Source organism: Protopterus annectens, chromosome 8.part0 (genome assembly GCF_019279795.1).
Source record: "Protopterus annectens isolate FY-2018-M chromosome 8.part0, PAN1.0, whole genome shotgun sequence".
In the NCBI taxonomy this organism is placed as follows: Eukaryota; Metazoa; Chordata; order Ceratodontiformes; family Protopteridae; genus Protopterus; species Protopterus annectens.
In genome coordinates, this window is record NC_056741.1 from 1,189,309,288 (window position 1) to 1,189,331,439 (window position 22,152).

General features: G+C 36.5%; 1 protein-coding gene across 2 annotated transcripts in view; it reads left to right on the forward strand.

Moving 5' to 3' along the window:
• The window catches only part of LOC122809292 (E3 ubiquitin-protein ligase CBL-like), a 645,680-nt gene that overhangs the window by 577,192 nt on the left and 46,336 nt on the right, over positions 1-22,152 (forward strand). For both annotated transcript variants that reach the window (XM_044080672.1, XM_044080673.1), the window contains exon 11: positions 19,314-19,414. In XM_044080672.1, coding sequence (XP_043936607.1) covers positions 19,314-19,414 — 101 coding nt within the window. The remainder of the gene's footprint in view (positions 1-19,313; positions 19,415-22,152) is intronic.

Consider the following 22,152-nt stretch of genomic DNA (forward strand, 5'->3'; position numbering starts at 1 on the left):
TCAACAAATGTAAAATAAATAAATAGGGGTAGCAGCTATAGTTACCTGAGCAAATCTGAACACCTTCACAATAAAAAGGAATGCATTTGCAAGAGTTAATAACTCCCCATCTACCAAAATGCTGAAATCAACCAGAATTAATAATCTGTGCTTTGCCAACACACAGAGGTTAAGGACGTCCACAAACCTCTGAACAGCCTTGAACTGTTTGACGAATGATAGACAAGGAAATGCCATCAGCTTGCTCCTACTCCTGTGAAACTTTCAAAGGAAGTGCTAGCCTCAGCTAAAACCTCTTTCAGCTTGATGTGGTCTGTTAAAATGTGGTGATCTGACTTCCAGACATGCCAAGCATTTAATGCTATAACATAAAAAAAAAAAAAAAAAAAAAAGCAACAGGCACAATAGCTGTGAGAAGAGGCCAACAACTGGCATCAAGACAGGTTTTGGTTATGATTGTCAGATCAATGATATGGAGCAGATAAAGTGTAATAATAGCATGTCTAATTCGTAACAGATACAGTGCACTAATACCATATCTACCTTGTAGTAGATGTAGTATAATCACATGCTTTGTCATGACAGATTTATCATTCAGTAACAGCATCTTGGTCAGGGATGCAGGAAGACCGGTCACACTTATCTATACTAAACAAAAAAAGTGATCGGCGGGTAAATGCTGAAAAACTTTCTCTTGAGTATATAAGACATGCTTCACCCCATGGTGGACACTAACTATGACTAGCATCAACCCAAACTCACACCTTACAGGCTCCGAGACTGATGGTGTTTAATACCTGCCATGTCACTTTCCCAATATCCAGCCTTCTACAAGTGGAAAGTGTGTCAGAAGGCAGCTGGAAATACAATATATCTGTGGTATAATTGAAAACAATGACCAAGGCAAGTGAAGAAAATACTTTATTAACAGTAAATATACAAATTAAAGCCAACAAATATAAGTGACTACACTGGTTAGACATTCCAGTGACTAGCCACTCAATAAAAAACAGTAAGCTCAGTAGAAGGGATGTAAAATCCTAAGCAAAGCTAATGTGTCATGCAGTAAATGCCTAAAATAAAAAACTTACAAAGCTTTTTTTTTTTGCCTCTGTGCTATGCCTTGGTAATGTGTACTAACTCTTTCCCTAACCCATACCCTGCCCCTCATCCTAACTGTGCATGTTTTTTTACAAAAACATGCAATAGCACTACTGTGACATAAGACAGTGTGGATGCTTGTAATGTGCACATGCACACTCACACACAAACAAATAAATCTACCCCCACGGAGGTGCAGTGGTTAGCGTTGTCGATTCTCGGCTGGAGCGCCTTCTGTGTAGGGTCTGCATGTCCTCCCCATGGTCAAGTAACATATAGGTCAAGTAGGTGCATGCGTGCGTGAATGGGTGTCCCTTCTTTGAAGGTTGGGCGTCGGCCTGGCAACTCGGCACAGTAAAAATCCACTGCCAATCATTAGCAGACCGGAGTTCCACTGTGGCGACCCCTAACCGGGAAAAGCCGAAAGACACTACTTTACCTAACCCTTCCACTAATCTTTAAAAAAAACATAATCATGCATACACTACATATATATATATATAGATGTGTGTGTGTGTGTGTGTGTGTGTGTGTGTGTGTGTGTGTGTGTGTGTGTGTGTGTGTGTGTGTGTGTGTGTGTGTGTGTGTGCGTGTGTGTGTATAAATGTAAATATATGTGGGCCCACTACCAAATTTTGAAATTTCAAAACATCAAATCTCTGATTACTGAAGCCCAGAGGATTGAGGTTTTGCAATATCAAAACTTGTGATTCCCACACAATGCGGAATGGGAACTTTACCATTATTTTCACTGCAGTGTGATCTCAGAGTGATATATTTAAGTAGCAGGCGGTGTGGGGGTGCAGAGGGGCTTGCCCCCCTACATATACATAAAATTATAAGTTTTAACATTTTGGAATTATTTTTTAGTTTCGATATATCAAAACCTTGATCCTCTGGGCTTTGGTAATCAGAGTTTCGAGATTTTGAAATTTCAAAATTTGCTAGTGGACCTATATGTGTGTGTGTGTGTGTGTGTGTGTGTGTGTGTGTGTGTGTGTGTGTGTGTGTGTGTGTGTGTATATATATATATAGATATATATATATATATATATATATATATATATATATATATATATATATATATATATCTGCATGTGTGTATGTGTTAACACTGAGACACTGAAAGCTCATAACACTCAAACTCATAAGGTCGAAACTGTATCACTGAAATCTCATAACACTCACATGAAGAAGGTTAACTTGCAGGTAAAGGTCAAAATGTAAGAAAGGAAAAACACTATCAGCAAAAATCAAATATAACCACCATGGCAGCAGTAACAAATAAAAGATACTTTAACATCGGTAAGTGCTTTCACTGTAGATAACTCTCTTCTTCAGTCCATACAAAATGAAAATACAAACATCACTTATTTAAAATCAGGTACAACCAATCAAAGCTAAACTTTAAAAACACATGAGCTCTTGAAAGAAAGCATAGTAACCAGTTGGTAGAAATATCCATTCGTAAAATCTCAGCAAATCAAATCAGCTTCTAAGACCACTTGATTTCTAAAAAGGTTTCACGGAAGAAGTTTAATTCAAACCAGGGGGGGTGTTGCCACCCTTGATACTAAAATCCTAAAACTTCTAAGACTGTGAATTTAAACCAATGTTGAGGACCTATCTCAATTACATGCTTCACTAATACATTCTTAATTATTTTATTAAGAATGTCACCAATCAATTCTAAAATCCTTTCTTTGAGGAGTCTGTTACACTTTCCTACATAAAAGCAGTCACATGCTTGACACTTAGCATAATTCAGTGTTCTACAATCAGCATATACATTTAAATAAATATTGCAGCCAGAACGATGTTCAATGAGAGTTGTAGTCCACATATATTTCCAAGCACTACAAGACCTGCAAGGAAATGGATTATTGTGATTAGTAGCAACAGAATTAGTGTGGTTGTTTATAGCATAGTTCATGTTACAATGACTTATTATTACAAAACAAAAACTTGGGCTCATTACCTAACATCTTCTCAACCTTTTCATCGATCATAAGTATTGACCAGTTCTTTTTAACTATGCTTCAAACAATATTAATGTCACTGGAATATGCCAATGCAATACATGGACTAGAAACCGAGATAGCAGGACAAGAAATCCACGGATCATTTTTTTCTGAGTAATGTCATTTCATAGCAACTTTTTTTACTTCAGTCTGAGAATAGCCTCAAGCTGCAAACTCATTAGAAACTGCATGAAGCACTTCAAATGAAGGTCATCTTCATTATGTGGTCTTACAGGTCTCAAAAACCTACCTTTAACAACATTCTTTGTAACATGCCACGGTCTTTTATTTTAGGCATTCACTGCATGATATGTTAGCTTTGCTTAGGCTTTTAGATCGCTTGTAGTGAGCCTACTGTTTTTTATTGAGTGGCTAGTCATTGGAATGTCTAACCATTGTAGTCACTTATATTTGTTGGTTTTAAGGGTTACGATGAATAGTATGTCTAAAAGTAGACACACACCCTGGTTTGAATGAAGCTACCTCAGTGAAACCTTTTTAAAAAATCTCATGGTCTTAACATTGATTTGATTTGCTGAGATTTTATGAATGGATATTTCTGTCGCTAGGTTACTATGCTTCCTTTCAAGTGCTCGTGTGTTTTTAAAATTTAGCTTTGATTGGTTGTAGCACATTTTAAAGATGTGAGTTTGTTTTTTTGTTTTATATGGCCTGAAGAAGCAGGTTATTTACCATGAAAGCGCTTGGTGATATTAGTCTCTTTTATTTGTTATTGCTGCCATGGTGGTCATATTTGTTTTTTGCTGACAAACTCATAAGGACAGCTCATAACTCTGAAAACGTTATCCACAAGAAATATGTCCTAAAAACATGTTTTTGTGTGGGGGAGGGGGGCTTTGCTCTCACGGGTCCCATTCTAAAGACCGAAACACCGATTCCCGACGCGGAAATCACCGACGCCAGATGACCGACAGGTACGTATACCGACAGGGTGATTCGCCGACAGTGGAAAGACCGACAAGGGTAATGTGCGATCGCGACCCGGTAAGTGTGCGACAGTGACGGAGGTAGGAGTGGTCAGGTAAGTGAGTTAGGGTTAGGGTGCAGGTAGGTGATGTGTACGTTAGTGTCGGAGCTTGGGCTAGGGGTGTGTAAGTGAGTTAGGGTTAGGGTGCAGGTAGGTGAAGTGTGCAATAGTGTCGGACCTTAGGGTTAGGGTTTGGGTCAGGGCTAGTGTGTATGGTATGTAGTGTCGCGTGTTGTTTACGTTCCGTGTGTCGGTGTTTTGGTGTTCGGTGTTTTGCGTTGTCGGGTTTGTGTCGGGTTTGTGTGTTGTCGGTTATTTGGCGTCGGTGGGTTTTGTGTCGGGGAATCGTCGTGTCGGTATTTAGAAGTAGACCCGCTCTCACACCCTCCTTACTTTTATATATTCTAACTCCATGATCACTCAACTGTGGAGAAAAGAAAAAAGCACCATACACAGTGAATCAGAACTTAAGAGCAAATCCAGATATCTACAAATCTGGGGGTACAACATGTCACTGACCATTGTAATTCACACATACCGTGCTAGACTCACTTCCTTAATAACTCCTGTGATAAGACATTACACCATTGCATGCATTCTACACAATTCCATACAATTCTACACTTTTCAACGTTATGAATTTTCAGAGTTATGATGGGAAACCCTATGCCTACATATATATATATATATATATATATATATATATATATATATATATATATGGATTCCTATTACAAGAACAAAAGTTCACTACTTCGAACTTGTAATAGGAAGCCTCACTTCTGCGAAAGTTCACTTTAACGAAAATGAACTTTTGCATAAGTGCACTTCACCAAAAACACTGCAGCACAGTAGAGGGCATAAAAAACAAGCTATGTCCTCCACTATGGTGCGATAGTCATGGACCTTAGGCTTAGGGCACGGGTTAGGGTAAGGGGATAGTTAATAAAGCTATCCCCTTACCCTAACCCATGCCTTAACCCTAACGTTCGTGACTATCACACCATAGTGGAGGACATTGCTATGTCCTTCACTGCACTGCAGTCGTCATGGACCTTAGGGTAGGTCATGGGTCATGATAAGGGGATAGCCCTATGGGCTACCCCCTTACTATGACCTGTGCCCTAACCCTAAGGTCCGTGAGTATTGCACGGAAGTTCAGTACAACACCCGTTCGTTGTACTGAACTTCACGTATGTGCACTTTCGATTAAGTGCACTTTCGCTGCAGTGAACATTCCATGCATATTTTATATATATATATATATATATATATATATATATATATATATATATATATATATATATATATATATAGGGTCCCTATTCAAAGTTCGAATGTCATATGGTTGACACCATATGATCGAACTTTGAAAAGTTTGAAGGTGAAAAGCAATGGCTCTGTATGCGCGGAATGGGAAAATTTTCCTTTTCTGCACTGAAGTGTAGTCTCAGAGTTGGTATATTTAAGTAGGGGGGTGTGGGAGTGTGCAAGGGGGCTTGCCCCCCTGCTCAGAGCATTAAGGTAAGTTTTTTTTTTAATTTTTATTATATATTCGAGGTTTCAGTTTTCGCTCATATGTTGTCAAACATAGGAGGTTTGAAATCTTGAAGCTTTGAATATATAATATAGACCCATATATATATATATATATATATATATATATATATATATATATATACATACAAACTACAAAAGTTGTGCAGAAATTAAAGGTGCGATATCACTGAAATAACAGGAAAAAAACAACAGCATCTCAATAGATAAAAAGTATATCACGTCATGTTTTTTGGAATGAGTGAATTTAAGTTGTACAAATACATAATAAAATGCTAGCTGGCCAATCATAGATCATGTTGAGAAAACACTATTAATCAGTATCATCTAGTGGCTGTATTGTAAATTACAGTTAATTTGTAGTATGCCATTAAATCCTAGAGGGTTTATAGCCCTGAAATTAATTATCCAAAACTTTTCTTTACTTTTTGAACCAAACACAACTGCTTGTTATAGGCACTACAAGTAGTACTCATAAGCTTATTAGTAGCTATAAAATAAAATGTCACTCCCTGATGTTTAGACATGTGTTTAACCAAAGTAACACACTCTCAATTTAATTTTTATTTTATCCTTTTGTTGACCAGATTAGTCCCACTAACCTAGTAGCCTCTTTTAAGAGGAGACCCATGGTAGTATTTATACTCTAGGGAAATTTTTCCAGGACATTGGGGAACTTCCCCTACTCATTGCTGTTGCGAGTGGGACCCATTTTAGAGAGCACATCCTGTTTCAATTCCAGGCACAGAGGTGGCCCAGAGAAACAGAAAGACTAATGGAGAGAGAAGGAGATGATGGAGTAGTATTTATTTATTTATTTTACATTTGTTGACTGGGATAGTCCAACTGGATATATGTCCATTTTCAGCAGAGGCCCAGGGAGAAACACTCCAAGATAATAACACACATTGAACATTTAGTAAATGCTAGTTTCAAGCAGATTACAGTCATAAGCAATACCAGCATTTAGCACATATAGTACTAACTTATTATAAAACACGTTACAAAGCATAACATTATTTTCAAAGTTATATATACATAACATTACATTCAGGTTTAAGACACATTGAGCAGCAGTTCTACAATTGACCCTTCCTGAAATTGAGTGGTAGAAAAAAGTTAGAAGTAGTTGAAGGTAAGGCCCCTAAGAAATAGAGAAGTCACTAGTCGGGGTTAGTGCAAGGACATAACCAATGAGTTTTGAAGTAATTCTTGAGTTTGTTTTTGAATTGAGATAGTGAGGGTTCTACGGTCAAGTTAGCTGCGAGTCTGTTCCATGTTTTTCCAGCAGAGTTGGCAAACAGAGAGTCCTCAGCTGAGTAGTTGGATTTGTATGTTTGAACTAGGCGTCTAGTGGATGATCTCAGTGGCTGGGTGCTGGTGTAGGGGCTGATAATATATTTTAGGGCAGGTGTATTTTCTGGTTGGTAATGACTTTATGTGCCACTATTAGCTTGTTGAACTGCAATAGGCTTGGCAGTTTAAGCCATCCTAAGCGATTTAGGTTGTGACAGTGGTGTGTCTGGTAGGCTGTGCCAGTAGCAAATCTGGCAATGTGGTTATAGCAGGATGATAGTTTATTAAGATCTGTTTTGTTCAAGTTGGAGAATAGAAGTGAGGCATAGAGAAGAGTTGATAGCAGATGGAAATGGGCAATTGCAGTTCTAGCAAGTGGGGTAAGGAAAGGTTTGATTCTGTAAAGAGAGCCAAGTTTTTTATTAATGGTTTTGATAGTTTGATTGATATGCACATCAAACTTCAGGTTGTTATCAACTATGAGACCCAGTAGTTTAGTTTGGGCTTCTGGGGAGATGATAGTGCCATTGTTAGCAGTTATGTTGAAGGATGGCAGGGGGGTCCTGCATGCGGGGGAGAAGAGGAGAGCTTAGGTTTTTTGGGGTTTAGGATTAGATGTTGATTGGAGAGCCATTTTTCCACTGTACTGAAGGTATTTTGGGTTATTGTGAATAAAGTAGTTGGTGAGGTGTCAGAACAAATCAAGATGGAGTCATCCGCATATTGAATGCAGATAGCATCTGGAATGACTGAATGAAGGTCGTTGATAAAGATGGAGAAAAGAAGGTGTCCTAGTATTGAGCCCTGGGGGACTCCTAGTGTGATGGGTAGGTGAGATGATAGCTTGTCCTGCTATAGGGCTGCCTGCTGCCTGCCCTGCAGATAGGATTGAAACCATTAGAGTGCATGGTTGTTTAAGGAGAAGGCCTTCAAGGTATTTATAAGCATTTTGTGGTCAACCATGTCAAAAGCCATGGATAGATCTAGAAAGAGTTCTGAAAATAGTTTGTTATTATTGTGGTTATGGTTAATGACGTTAGAGAAAGAGAGGAGGGCAGAAGTAGTACTGTGGTGTGGCTTAAAGCCATGCTGAAAGTTGGACAACAGCTTGTTTTGTGTGATGTAGTGCATGAGCTGTATGTGTGCACACTTCTCCATAATTTTAGCTACAGGTGACAGAATAGCTATGGGTCTAAAGTTTGACAGTTCAGTGGACCTGCCTCCTTTATGGAGGGGTATAACATGGGAGATTTTCCATATAGTAGGTACAGTAGCTTCAGATATAGCTCTGTTGATCAAGATTGAGAAAGGTTAGGCTATGGTGTCAGCAGCCTTTTGCAGATAGTCTGCTGGGAGGAGGTCGGCAGCCAGGGTGGTAGGTCTTAGTTTCTTAATTAGGGCATGAATAAGATGAGTAGGAACAGGTTGGAAGGTAAAGTATGTTTGGGTATGGGGTGTGGCTACATTAGAATTAGAGCCATTGGGAGACAGTTGGCTGTCTAGAGACTGGATAGTCTCTGTGAAGAAGCTGTTGAAGTTATTAACAATGTCTACTTTGGATTTTTGTTGGGAATCTGAGAGGGGTGGAGTGGTGGTGTGGCCTGGGTGGAGTAGGTTTTTTATTCCTGCCCAGAACATTTGAGGTTTGTCTTGGTGATTTGCAGTAGATGGTAGTAGTGGTTCTTTTTGTCTAAGGTTATGGATTTTTTGGTGTCATTCCTTAGCTGTCTGAATCTTAGTTGCTTAAGTGGGGCTTTTGTTTTTTGGTAGGTGGCCCATGCTTTGTTTCTGAGTGAAATTTTGGTTTTGGTATCTTTAGAAAGCTATGGTGCAATATTAACTTTGGTTCTAATAGAGCGACTGGGAGCACAGGAGTTAAGAATAGCAAGGAATTTGGTGTTAAAGTATGCTACTGCTTCATCTAGGGGGAGACTTTTTAGTACTGACCAGTGGCATGCCTTAAGTTCATTTTGAAACTTGGTGAGAATAAAATTCTTGCTGTTTCTTAATGTTCTGTAGGTGGGTTGGTAGGAGCAGTCTACTTTGAGCTTGATTTCATAGGTGAGACAGTGGTTACTTAGGTAATCAGGCAAACTGCCTGATTTATAGGATTAAAGATGGGTATTGACGAGTATCCAGTATAGGGTACTTTCCTTGTTATTGGGTTTTCCTGTCCTGGTGGGGGAGGTTATGATTTGAGTAAATCCATAGAGATTTATGTGGGTTGTGGGGGTTTCACAAGAGCAAGTGTTCCAGTCAATACTGAAATCCCCAAGAACAATTGTTTCTTGTTGGTAAGAAATTTTCTAAGGTTTCTGTGTTCCTCCCTGGGGGAATGTAGACACAGACAATGTTTACATTTTTGTTTTTATTAATTTGTAGTTTTGAGATAAGAATTTCAGCATTATTGAACTGGAGTGGTTGTTGGGTGTCTATGCTGACAGATAGGGTAGAGTTGTAAAGTATGGCTACCCTACCACCCTTTCTGGTGGTACGGTCTAGTTGAAACATACTATACCCTGGTGGCAGAATCTCATGGTCCTTGGTGGCAGGCTTTAGCCATGTTTCTGTTAGGCATAATATATCTGAGGAATGAACAGCTAAGAGGGCATGCAGGTGCTGAGTTTTGTTATTTATGCTCCTAATGTTTAGATGGCAGGCCAGCAGTAAGCTCGGAGGTCTATTTGTTGGAGCTATGGTTGTAGGGGATATAGTAGGGGGATTAGGACCAACAGGTGGGGATGGACCAGGGTTTGTGTGGATGTTGCCATCCTTTGTGATATTGTAGTGTATCCTGAGTATGAGTTTTAAGAATTTGAATAAAGTTTAATAATAGTGTCTAGTTTTAGGACTAATGTAACTAGGTCTAGTAAGATGGTAGTATTTAGGGGTTAAGGAGGTAAGCATGAGGGAAGTGAGTAAGGGTGCATTATTATCTGTTGTAGATGGGATGGATGTTTGGAATTTAGGGTAGTGAAAACCTGGGTGATCCTGATATTCATAGGAGGTTAGGTAATATGGGATGAGTCAAAGGGGTAGAAGTAGAGTCAATAAGACTATTTTGGGTGATAGAATACCTACTGAATGAGACTTGAAACTTAGGCAAAAGGAATAGTAGAGTTGGAGGACTGCTAGTATCAGGTTGAGGGTGGTGCTGTTGAGTGACAAGTTGTTACTGATTCATTTAAAAACGTGGAGTGTGGTCTAGTACCAATAAATGTAGCAGTACCAGGGGTGGGAGGAATTTGGGGACAGGGTGACGTGCGATGCAAGCCTGTGTGAAGTGAGGGCAAGAGGAGCAGGGATGAATCAATGCCTGTACAAAGTTGTAGCAGTTTAGCCTGTAGCCCAAGCGAAACGAGGGCAAGCGGAGCAGGGATGAACCAATGCCTGTACAAAGTTGTAGCAGTTTAGCCTGTAGCCCAAGCGAAACGAGGGCAAGCGGAGCAGGGATGAACCAATGCCTGTACAAAGTTGTAGCAGTTTAACCTGTAGCCCAAGCGAAATGAGGGCAAGCGGAGCAGGGATGAACCAATGCCTATACTAAGTTGTAGCAGTTTAGCCTGTATGAGGAAAGAAGGGGGTGGGGGAAAAGAGAAGGCAGTAGGAGTGGTTAGAGGGATACCGTGATTGACTCAAGACACCACGCCAGAGGTAAGTTGAATGTAAGGGCCTAAAATCTGCACTCAGCACTTTAATGTTACTTATGTTTAGTGGGAAATACAGACCAACAGTATACAATTTTGAGGATTTTTACAAGTAAGTAAAACTTTCAACAGGAATCTATGTCTGAGTGTTAGAAAGACAGAAAGGTACAAGGTATAACTGTAAAAATGAGGGTCAGAGAGACAAATCTGAGTCAGTGTAATTTAGTTACAGGGGAAGGAGGTAAACACTCAAGTAGAAAAGAGCCCTATTGCTAACCAAAATGGTGACTTGCTTAATTACACAGCACTGTAAGTGTAAGCTTAACAAATGTTTTTTATATGTGTAGTCTACTCTGATTAATTGCTGGGAGAAACAGTTTTTGTTGTGGTGGCCAATTGCAATCCTGTAGACACCGTTGTGCAGGAGCTGCAGTATTTTAGTGTAGGTAAATATGAAGTTCAACTAGGAAAAGAGAAAAGCAGAGATTCTAGGGTAAGCATTAAGGCAGCAACAGGCAGTTATTTCATAATAGTACATTCAGAAAGGTTTTCGGGGGGTAAAGTAGCACACTTCAGAATGGATTAGGATCTATAGCTAAGAAACCTTAGCAAGAGAGCAATGCAGTAAATAACAAACACTTACCAGATTTTAAAGATATACCAGCAAAACTAAATCAGTCATTCACAATTGTACAACTGGAAAATTGTCAGTAAAAGCAATTCAGGAAAAGCTAGCACAAGTTATTCGGGTTATAAATGCACTTCTTCAATGTGTGTGTGCAATTTAAACATTAATAACTTATGCAGCAAGTAGTAGCTCTCATTATACACTTTCTCTAGGTACAGGTTCAGTTTAAACACAAATATTACCACAGAAATTCAGTAAAGTCACTAGCTACTTATAGAGCTTCTGCAACAAAAATAGAACAGTCTGTGCAAAATCAGAATTTAGCATCAGGTCATTCAGTTACACACAAAAAAACAGTAAAAAAATCCATGCAATGAAGAAACTTACACTGAGTCTCACCAGGTCAGCCAAGGGGGGAAGAGAGAGAGGAAAATCCTAAGCACCTAGATTTGAAAATGATGCCAGTTCTACGTTGTAGCATTTTAACATGTATGTAGAAAGAGGGTGGTGGGGGAAAAGAGAAGGCAGTAGGAGTGGTTAGAGGGCTAGTAAAAGAAATGAAGGAGAAAGCAAATATTGAGACTGGATAATGTGTGCAGGATTCTGAGGAACTGTTTCAAAGAAACCTGTTTGATGGAAATGACTCAGCTAAGGATGGATGTATAATCACAACTATTCAGTTGGGTGGGTTGTGGGATAATGTACTTAAAGAAATGGTGCTGCAGAGGGTCTATATTAGAATCTCGAAGATTTAATGTTTTGAATCACTAAAGATCGAACTTTAGTGATCGAAACAGTAAATCATTGAAAGTCTAATAAAGGCTGTAAAAAAAGAAAAAACAAGTAAAGGGTGTTTATGCAGGGGGGCTGTGCACCCCCCACAACCCCGCTACTTAAATATACCAACTCTGAGATCGCACTTTAACAGAGTATGGTGCAGAAAGGGAAGATTTCTCTTTCCTACACTAACGCTTTTGTTTTAAATATTTTTTTATAGACTTTCAATTGTTTAATGGTTCGATGCATAACATTCGATGTTTATGCATTCGATCCATTAAACAGTCGAGATTATAATATAGACCCCCTGCAGAGTGAGTCAGAAAATGAAATGAAAGAGATATTTCCTGGGGGGACAGTACAGAGAAAATACAAAAGTAGGATGTAGAGCCATCTTGAAGAATAGTGGTGAGATGGAAAAGAAAGCATATTAGAGAAAGTAAAAGAAGGCAAAAGTGGAGTACAGAAAAGGCAGAAGAAAATAAAAAACAAAAGTATGTGATAAGGATTGAAAGTAAAGAAGATAAAGAAATGGACAGGTATGAAGTGTGGTTCAATTTAATAACTCCGTTGGGGGTAAAAGTGCATGAGGTAAGATTATTTATTCGTATTAACAGACATTTTGGGACATTATATTTGAGATTGCATTTTTTTTTACTGGAAACTTTTCTTGGAGAATATAAAAAAAGACTGTTACCCATGGAATCTTCATGTGATTAAATCATTTAACAGGGAAGCAAAAGGGAAATTCATGTACAATTCTGAACAGGGGTAGAAAGAGGGACTTTGGACATCGGAAAGCTTTATTTAAAGAAGTACTGCGCATCTGCAAATGTTTATGACAAACGGGGTTTATGGACTGGTTGCTGGGATTGTAATAGTGTGTTAAAAATAGGAACAGAAAAATATACATATACCAAGCATGATAACAATTTTCTCAAAACAAAAAAATACTTACAGATGACAGGGATGGCTTAAATAAACAGAAAAGTAAAGGTCTGGGTGATGTAGTAATGACTGGGGATAGACAACAATGTGTAAAATGGAAGGCTGTCTATCTCAATACCAAACCAACAAAACAGGATTTCCAGAGGGGTCCATCCTGGGACCCCTCCTCTTTAATATATTCATTAATAACCTACACACCACCTGCCATTATAGCACTTTAATCCAATATGCCAATGATTCTTCTATCATTTCCTCCTCTAACAATATCCCTGACCTACTGAATAAAAGACAGAGCACATTTACCTCCATAGAGTCATGGCTAAACAATGCACAACTGATTAATGCAAATAAAACCAAACTCCTATTTTTCTCCCCAAAACTAATACATTAAAATTCAAAATCTACTCCCATAACAAAACTGGGATTGAAATTGTTACAAGTGCAAAATTATTAGGAGTTACCATAGACAAAAATTCGCATATGACCAACACATTCTTAATGCCATTAAAAATCTAACTTCAAACTAGGAATTCTCTACAGACATAAAACCTTTTGGTACCAAATTCTAAGAAAACACTAGCAAATAGCTACCTTACCCCTTCTCTTCTCTATGGTACCCCTATATTCACTAATCTGCATGCCTCTCTCAAAACCAAACTGCAGTCTTATTACCATAAAATTGCAAAATTTGCCACTAATTCTTCATACAGCATCCATCACTGCAATGCTCTCAGGGAACGTAATTGGCTGTAATTCCCCCACTATCTCGATTACCTACAACTAACAATGTCACAAAACGTAGTATATAAACCTGACAGCTGTCCACACCTAAAAAGCATCCTGCACATCTACTTTCCCACTAGAAGCTTCCATTCTAATAATAAGCAACTTATAGTTATATACAAACCTAACAAAAGAACAGGTGAGTGTCTCTATTCCTATACCATAGCTAAACTTTGGAACAACCTACCAAATAACATTACCAGTATAAAACACCCCAAAAAGTTCAAGCTCACACTAAAGGACTACCTTTACAATTCCTGCACCTGTCTTTGCCAAACCTGACATCTTTCTCACCCTTTTTCACTTCCTCCCTCCCCACACTTCCTTCTACCTACCCTCTAACACTACTCTTAAATACACTACCCACTAACACCTATCTGCCCTTTTTCTCTTTACCTATAATCCACTTTCAGCCTACCCCTCTCTTCTTCTACTACTACTTTATGCACCTAATCTTACTTCCTTCAAACCCATTTTAAATGTTCTGTGTGTCTATTTCATTTGTGTATTATATACTTTGAAAAAGAAACACTGTGTAAATGATGTATTGATAATTAGATATTTTCTATATTATCTGATGCTGTTTTTTAAACAATGTTATGGTCTATGTTATTTTTGATTTACTGTTCAATTTGCTGTTCTATCTGTAAATTACTGTTTCTGGAGCTTTTCTCCACAGGCCTCCGGTGAAAATGGGTACCTGACCCAGTCGGACTTTCCCGGTCACCTAATGTCAATAAATAAATAAATATATTTTACAATGAATTAAATTTCTGTGTTAGGTATAAACTTTGGGAATAAAAGTAGGATTCAATGGGAAAAAAACAATATTAGAAATAAAGCAAACGTCTTTTCCAGAGAACATAAATTATCATTCAGAAATTAATTCAGTACTGATGGGAAAAATGTCATACTTATCAAGTGTATTTATGTTGCTAATTTTCAACAATGAGATCCCTTTGATGCTTTGTAAGCTCTCTCGAACCATGGATTTTGCTGTAGCAGGCGACTGAGTAACTGTCAGGAAAATCCTACTAGGACAGTTGAACTTTATTTAGGGTTAATCAGAGTCTCTTTAATTGATGGCAGGTGCGTACCCAAGAAGACTGAATGCTGTAATTAAATCAAAAGGTGCTTCAACAAAGTATTAGTTTAAGGGTGTACACACACAACAAAGTATTAGTTTAAGGGTGTGCACACTTATGCAACCAGCGTATTTTATTTTTTTTTATTTTTTTATATTTTTTCCCCTAACAGAAGTGTTTGTTTTTCAATTGAAATGTACAGGTTATATGTCACATTAAAGGTGGGAAAAGTTTTGAAATGATTTATTGTGGTCTAATTTTTTACATGACAAGACCTGGCATTTTAACAGGGGCATGTAAACTTTTTATATTCACTGTATGTACAACTATGGGAAAATATCATATATAAAAAAATTAAAGCTATAAAAATAAGAAGTGAATGATGTAATCAGAAAGTAGAATGTCAAGATTTTTTTTTGTGGAAACTGGTAATAGATAAATTGCAAGTAAAAAGAAATAACATCAAATACAGAAGGAATCACCACGAATAAACACCTCCGTTTGTAGCATAAAAACGTCTTTTATTGCGAAACCAAAAAATGAGCGCTTTTGCATAGTAAAACTATGCTTCTTCAGATTCAATTATATATGAAAGGAACACTTTTTTATATAAAATTTGGTGGGCCAGCCAAACAATCAACTAATCAATTAAACAATAAGTTAATTAATCAATCAATCAAATAGCAGCTTAAAGTGCTCCTGGTATTCAAATATGTAAAATGCTCATATTCTTTATACAATGTAAAACATAAAACAGTGAAATCAAATAAAATATAAAGAATAAAAGTAAAGTAAATGACTCATATATTATCCTAAGCCTCGCTGGGTGCAAGGTGAAAATATTAATTATGCAACTGTGATAGAATCACTGTTCAAGCTTGTTTTATACGAACATATTTTATATAAAAGGCATGTGTTAACAACCTTATATATGTATTGAGCATTGCTTAAAAGCTCATAAGCAAAACCCATCAAGGAAGAGCGTAATTTATACCTTCCGATGCTACTCAGTTATGCTAAAAATAATAACAGTGATGGAAACCCATCTTCTAAATTATTTCTTTTATCTAACAAATATGCAAAAAATTAATTACTCAACCAAATCATTAAATCACGTTGTTATAATGATATTTCGTTCGCATCTCATATAGATATACAAAAGCATAATGCGATGTATATCGCTGTAGACAACCTTAGGAAAATTTAAAAAAAGGGGGTAAATATATATAAGCAAACATTAAACAAGCTAAAGAAAATTGCATTATGAACATATTATGCATAACAGTTTCATAATTCTCTGTTAAAAAATTGATGTAAGAACGTATGTAGTAGTCAATAAGAATGCCTGATAGGGGAACAATATAACGTAAGAAATAAGCGATGCTGTTAAAATTCGACATCCTAGACTAACAAGAATTTTACACCTAATGAGGAGTCACCAAATTATATGAACCCATTGGAAAGGGTAACAGATTAAATGACTACAAGAATAGGTAAAACATGCATCTATTCTTCTTTCACAAAATAGTAAGTATCTCGATTGAGAGACATAAAAGAAATATGCCATATTAAAAGAAATGTGACAGAATATATTTACCTTGTCAAGAAGAAGAAACTATGGAACATGTGTTTTTGAAATGTAAAACAGTAAAAACGTTATAGGGAAAACTATGTAAAGAAGATTTTTTTGAAGATATAAAAAAGCGGATAAAATAAAACGGATATGATTAAATATGGATATTGTAAAAAGCCGAAAGAAGAAGAAGGAAAGAATATGTTAAAATAATAGATGTTATTTTGTTATATGGTTTATATGGAATGAAAGAATAAATTAAATTATGTAAAATGGTAAGGGATTTTAGCAACAATATTAAGTAAAATCAGATGGTAATTATGGAAAAAGGAGTGGGGGTCTAATAAGGATGAAAATGTAGCATGACTGTATAGGAAATTGTGAATATGTGTAAACAGGTTTTTATATTTATATATTTGTACATATGTAAATATTTTGTAAATAAGAGTTATTTTGTACATAAATAAAGGATCCATAGTCTTTTCAGTAGGTACATTTGATCTTTTACATTCACCTGAGCTAACACCAACTCAAGCAGATGGGGCCTCAATTTAATGTCACATCCAAAAGACAGCACACTTAGTAGTGCATTCCCCCCATGTTATTTTATCTTATGCCACTTAAATGAAAAGACATCCTTTGTTTAAGCATACAAAATGTTTCCCCATATAAAAGGCACCACAGTTATACATAACAAGATTACACACTAAGTATTATACGTTTGGGTATTTCTAGAAATAAATAAGTTTGCCGTACGTGCATAACAACAAAAATATATCTACAAGAATCCCTTGAACTGTTGTCTAATCTTCTATGTGTAGTTTTAGGGATGTGAAGATTCCTGCAACCAGCCAAGTGTTGCCCTATATTCTTGTCTCTTCTATAGGTCAAGCAACAGGTATCACCTACTATAGTGCCAAAAAAAATCTGCCTGTTATTACAGTAGGCCAAAATTGCAAATATGTTTAGTTTTTAACAGCAACTGAATGAAATGGTTTCAAAACTAAGAATGTCTGAACACAAGCACTGTAACCAAGCCATCTGTATGTGTGTGTGTGTGTGTGGGGGGGGGGGGGTGAACTAGTGAACAAGGATGCAAAGTCAGATTTTACTAAACATTACATTCTGTCATATCTACCTTTGTATGGATGTCAATAAAATGTCTAGAATCTTAGAAATAACTCTGAAAGAATCTGAAAGGGATTTGCAGTCACTAATGAAAACACAGGTTACCATTCTCAGTAAGACCACTTCCCCACCATGATGACTGTGGGGTACTATGGATGATTGAAATTATTCTTGTGCAGCTTAAATTCCCATATATGTTTTCTAACTTGCTTCTACATTTTTTAGAAGATCTGTCCTCTCTGTTTAAATAGCCATACACAAAGTCAAGCAGGCCTTTAGATGTGAGATAATTGATGAAAGAACCTCTGTTTATCTGGGCATTGTTGAGATGGCCAAACTTTCCTTAGCATAGTCCTAATCTATGATGATTATACCACCTCCTTTAGCCATAGAATTAATTCAAATGCTAGGGATCGAATGCAAGAACATAATTGTTTTTATATGGAATATGTGAGGGGTCGATATTTAATATATGAAATATCTTGCTATCTGGGCTTAGGGACCAAGTTTTATGATGGATTGTGGCAATAGCAGATCTCTAAAGTTCCTCATTTTTAAATGAATTCCACACACCTGGATGATAAAACCAAGAGTTTTCTGTTCTGATCTAGATAATGTATGCTGGAAGATTAAAAAAGTTAATAGATGAGAATAAGGGGAAACTGTAAACATGACAGAAATCTCCAGGTGTTTCAAGGAAATCAATAGTGCCCCACTACATTACACAGTTTAAAGCATGAGTGGGAGAGAGAGAGAGAGAATAGTTCAGTTACAATACAAGGGAGCACTCTTTTTTTACTTAAATTATTTATTTTACATAAATATGAATAGATTAAATGGCCTTATTATAGAGTTAGTAAGCTAAAAAAAACGCTGCAATACATACAGTAACAGACACAAGCCACTTCTAAAGAATGATCAGATAATATATACCTTTGTTTACCAGTACTGCTAACTTATGCTCTTGGCAGGGAAGTGGACAGATTAATTAAATTAGGTGTATTTCATCTGCCATTATAATCTGTAGTTTAGCATTTTTTTATTGTTCATATTCCAAAAAATTATGGTGCCTTAAGATTATAGAAATGCATGTACTACACCAAATGTGTCTCCTTGTCTTAAATCTTTATGAGAGCAGTAAGGTAAAAGCTATGTAAAACTGAATCCAGTGATATACTCGTCAGAAAGCATAAGGCTATGAGTCATATTTGCAACCTCTTAAAAAATGTATTTATTTTATTTTGTATACTTTTTGAAAAAGAGAAAGGAAGTAGAACAATAAAGCAACTTTAAATGGCAAGTTTGTCTTGTACACTTCAATTACTGTATAAGTTTTATCTTCTTATTTGTTATTTTTTATACATTGTATCACTCTCAGTTTTGGGGAGATAATAAGGTCATGACTAAAAAAAAGAGGATCAGTGGTCTTGTTCACCTACTTATTCCTAATGTAAGTAAATAAAATTTTGAGTGGAGTAACACAGATTAATTAATGATAATAATCCTAGTAACATATCGTAGCATTTTATGACTTATGATACCATGTATTGAAGTATCCCACACGTAGCACAATAGGCCTTGACTACACATAACTAGTCCTGGCATACCTGTCCTGACACTATAGGTTTTATTTTCAAAACAGCAAGCATGATTAGTGATTACAAATGTATATTTATATCATACAGAATGCAGTGAACTTTGTGTCAATGGGAAACATGAACAATGCATTTATATATCACTATAAGTCATTTATATTTATTCCAGTTTTGTTTGATCCTTAGACTGCTACTGCCACTGGTATGGAAAGGCTTTCTGAATATGACAACCCAAATCTTCTGAAGTCCACCACTGTCCAGCTGAACAGCAGACCTTTGACTCCAAGGTTAGAATCCTTTCTTTCACTGAAAATCAAATTTATCATTTAGAAACAAGTTTCAGTAGATGTTTAACACTGTATTACAAATTTCGCTGAGTTCAAAAAAATAAAAACATTCTTATAGGTTGATCAAAATGTTGATTTTTGAATGAAATCTTTAAATTAGTATTATAGAGAAGTGCAACAATTATTCAAACTTGCTTTCTAGGCCAAGCTATATCACGCACTTGCACCAAAAGCAAATTTTTCAAGTACCAGTAAAACAGTGATTAAAAAAAAAATTCAATAATTACATGAAGAATTGTCTTCACAGCTTTATCGCTGATTAGTACAGTAGGAAGTTTAAGGTCAGGTAAGAAACTTGTCGGAAAGATTATAAACATTTTTTGTTTTCTCTCACATTTTCTGTTAATGTCTGTTAAATTTCCCAGGATGCTTAATAAGTCTTTTTTCCTTCTTACTGTTGTTTTCTTTTAGAAGTAGGGAAATCAAATTAGCTTGTAGAAAGATTTCTTATATTTGGACTGAGATGACAGCCTAGTTCATAGAAACATCTGAATGTGACATGCAACAGTTTCATTGGAAAGACTGAATTTTGATACTTTAATATGTTTTTTTAGGGTAAAACAACAAGCATTTGTCAATGGCAAATGCTGACCCCCTTAGTGATGATTTGCAGAGGTACTGAAAGTGGAGGTTGGTGTTGGGGGAGATATATGGATTAATGGAGTAAAAATGAATAATGAGCCAAAAAAAGTTTGCCTTCTTCAAGGGCTAGATGATTGGCTTTGTTTTTGCTTCCGGATGGGTATCTTATGTGATAATGTTAAAGGACACTGTAATGTTAAACACAAGAGGGGAAAAAAGGGAAAAAATAAAGAACAGCAACAACATATGTAATGTTGTATGAATATTTGCATTGATTATGCATGCTGTGTACAATACAAACCCAGATACACACTGAAAAAAACAGCAACATGCGATACATTGCAGAGATGACAAAACATCCCTTTGTACAGCGCATCATAAAATGACTTCTAGTACAAATAAGCATAGTCCCAGAGAACTGATGTCATTTTTTTCACAAAAACAGCAATCATTATAAATGTACATCACTTGTAAATAACACAACAGGAGCAGGTTTCTGAATGTTTACAAAAATTCTTGTGTGTGCCACAAAATCTCGAATGTTGATGAAGATCAAAAGCTCTTATCAGAGAAAGCATTATTAATGATTTTTTGCTCAACAGTTTATTCGTGGACAAAATCTGCAAACCCCAAGACACACACACACACAGGCAAACACACACACACACATGCACACACACACACACACACACACACACACACACACACACACACACACACACACACACACGCACGCACGCACACACGCACACACACACACACACACACACACATACACACACATACATCTATCTTTGTAACTTGTACTCCATATTTATCATATAATGTGTACATTTTATGTAATTTGGTTACTAAGAAAGTTTACAAATTCAAGAATTACTTCAGTGTTACCAGAAACTGATGAAACCAGAAAGAATGTATCATAAAATTAGAACACTCTTCACAAATGTGTTTGAGACTGTCTTTTCCCATTTTTGCATGTAAAATAATAGTTATATAACAGTTGTCTGTATTAATATTGAACTTTAAAATTGGCACGTGTCTGTATTAATACTACAATTTATAATAGTTTTAAGAGATTTCATATTTGCTTACTTAAAGTAAAATTGTTTTCGTGCTGTGGTTATAGATCTATGTTACTTCTGTCATGTTTTAATCTCACAGTTGTCAACATCTCAGATCTTGCATTTTAGCCAAAAGGTTCCCTCCCTTACTTGTATCCATATCTCAGAGGACCAAAGACTTATGAAGAATTCTTCCATTCTGGCACAATTCCATTTAATCGCCAGAGGAGAGACAGGTTGAAGGGCCTCTGGTCTGTGATTACAACTGACTAGTAATACACGCACTGTAAACTAGGTGTGAGGCACTCTTTTTTTATTTTCTTCTAAGACAGTAGGTGTGTGATAAACATATCATGGCATATGTGTGCTTTCTTTCATAGTCATAGGGCATCTATATTGTAAAGCTCCATGTGCAGATGCACTTTTTTATCAACTAAAGAGAATGGCCACTCCTTACTAGAATGTTTGCTCCTTCCACCAAAGGTTAAAACTCCAGATATCTAAACCTGGCTTTTTACCAGTGTCACTTATGTTAATAATAGATTCCTGGCCACACATGTTTCTGATGAAAGAAATTAATATGGGCTGCTGTTGGCCTAGTTCATTTATTCCATTAAATCTTAACTGTTGAAGTCAGAAGACTAGTTTGGTGACACAGAATAGTTTATTTTTTTCAAATAAAAGTGAGGGGGAAAGTAAACCTTTCCACCCCCTGTAGAAAATTGTGCTCATTTGTATTCACAATGTAGTGGCACTTCAGAAATATTGACTTTTTCTTTGAACTGTGTGTTCAAACAGCTTTGGTGTTGTGGCTTTGCAAACATTTATAAATTTAGCACCAAAACTAAAGAGCATTGTTTCATTTTTCCATGTATAATGTTAGCAGTGTGCCACATTTATTCTAAACCCTTTCAGTGAAAAGAAGAGGAGACAGTGTAATTTGCAGTGCAGTTTCAAAACTTTTGATGGTAAGTAAGGAAGAATGTTCCATCTAGTATGTAGTTTCCCTAACAATATCTGCAGATCTTAGAT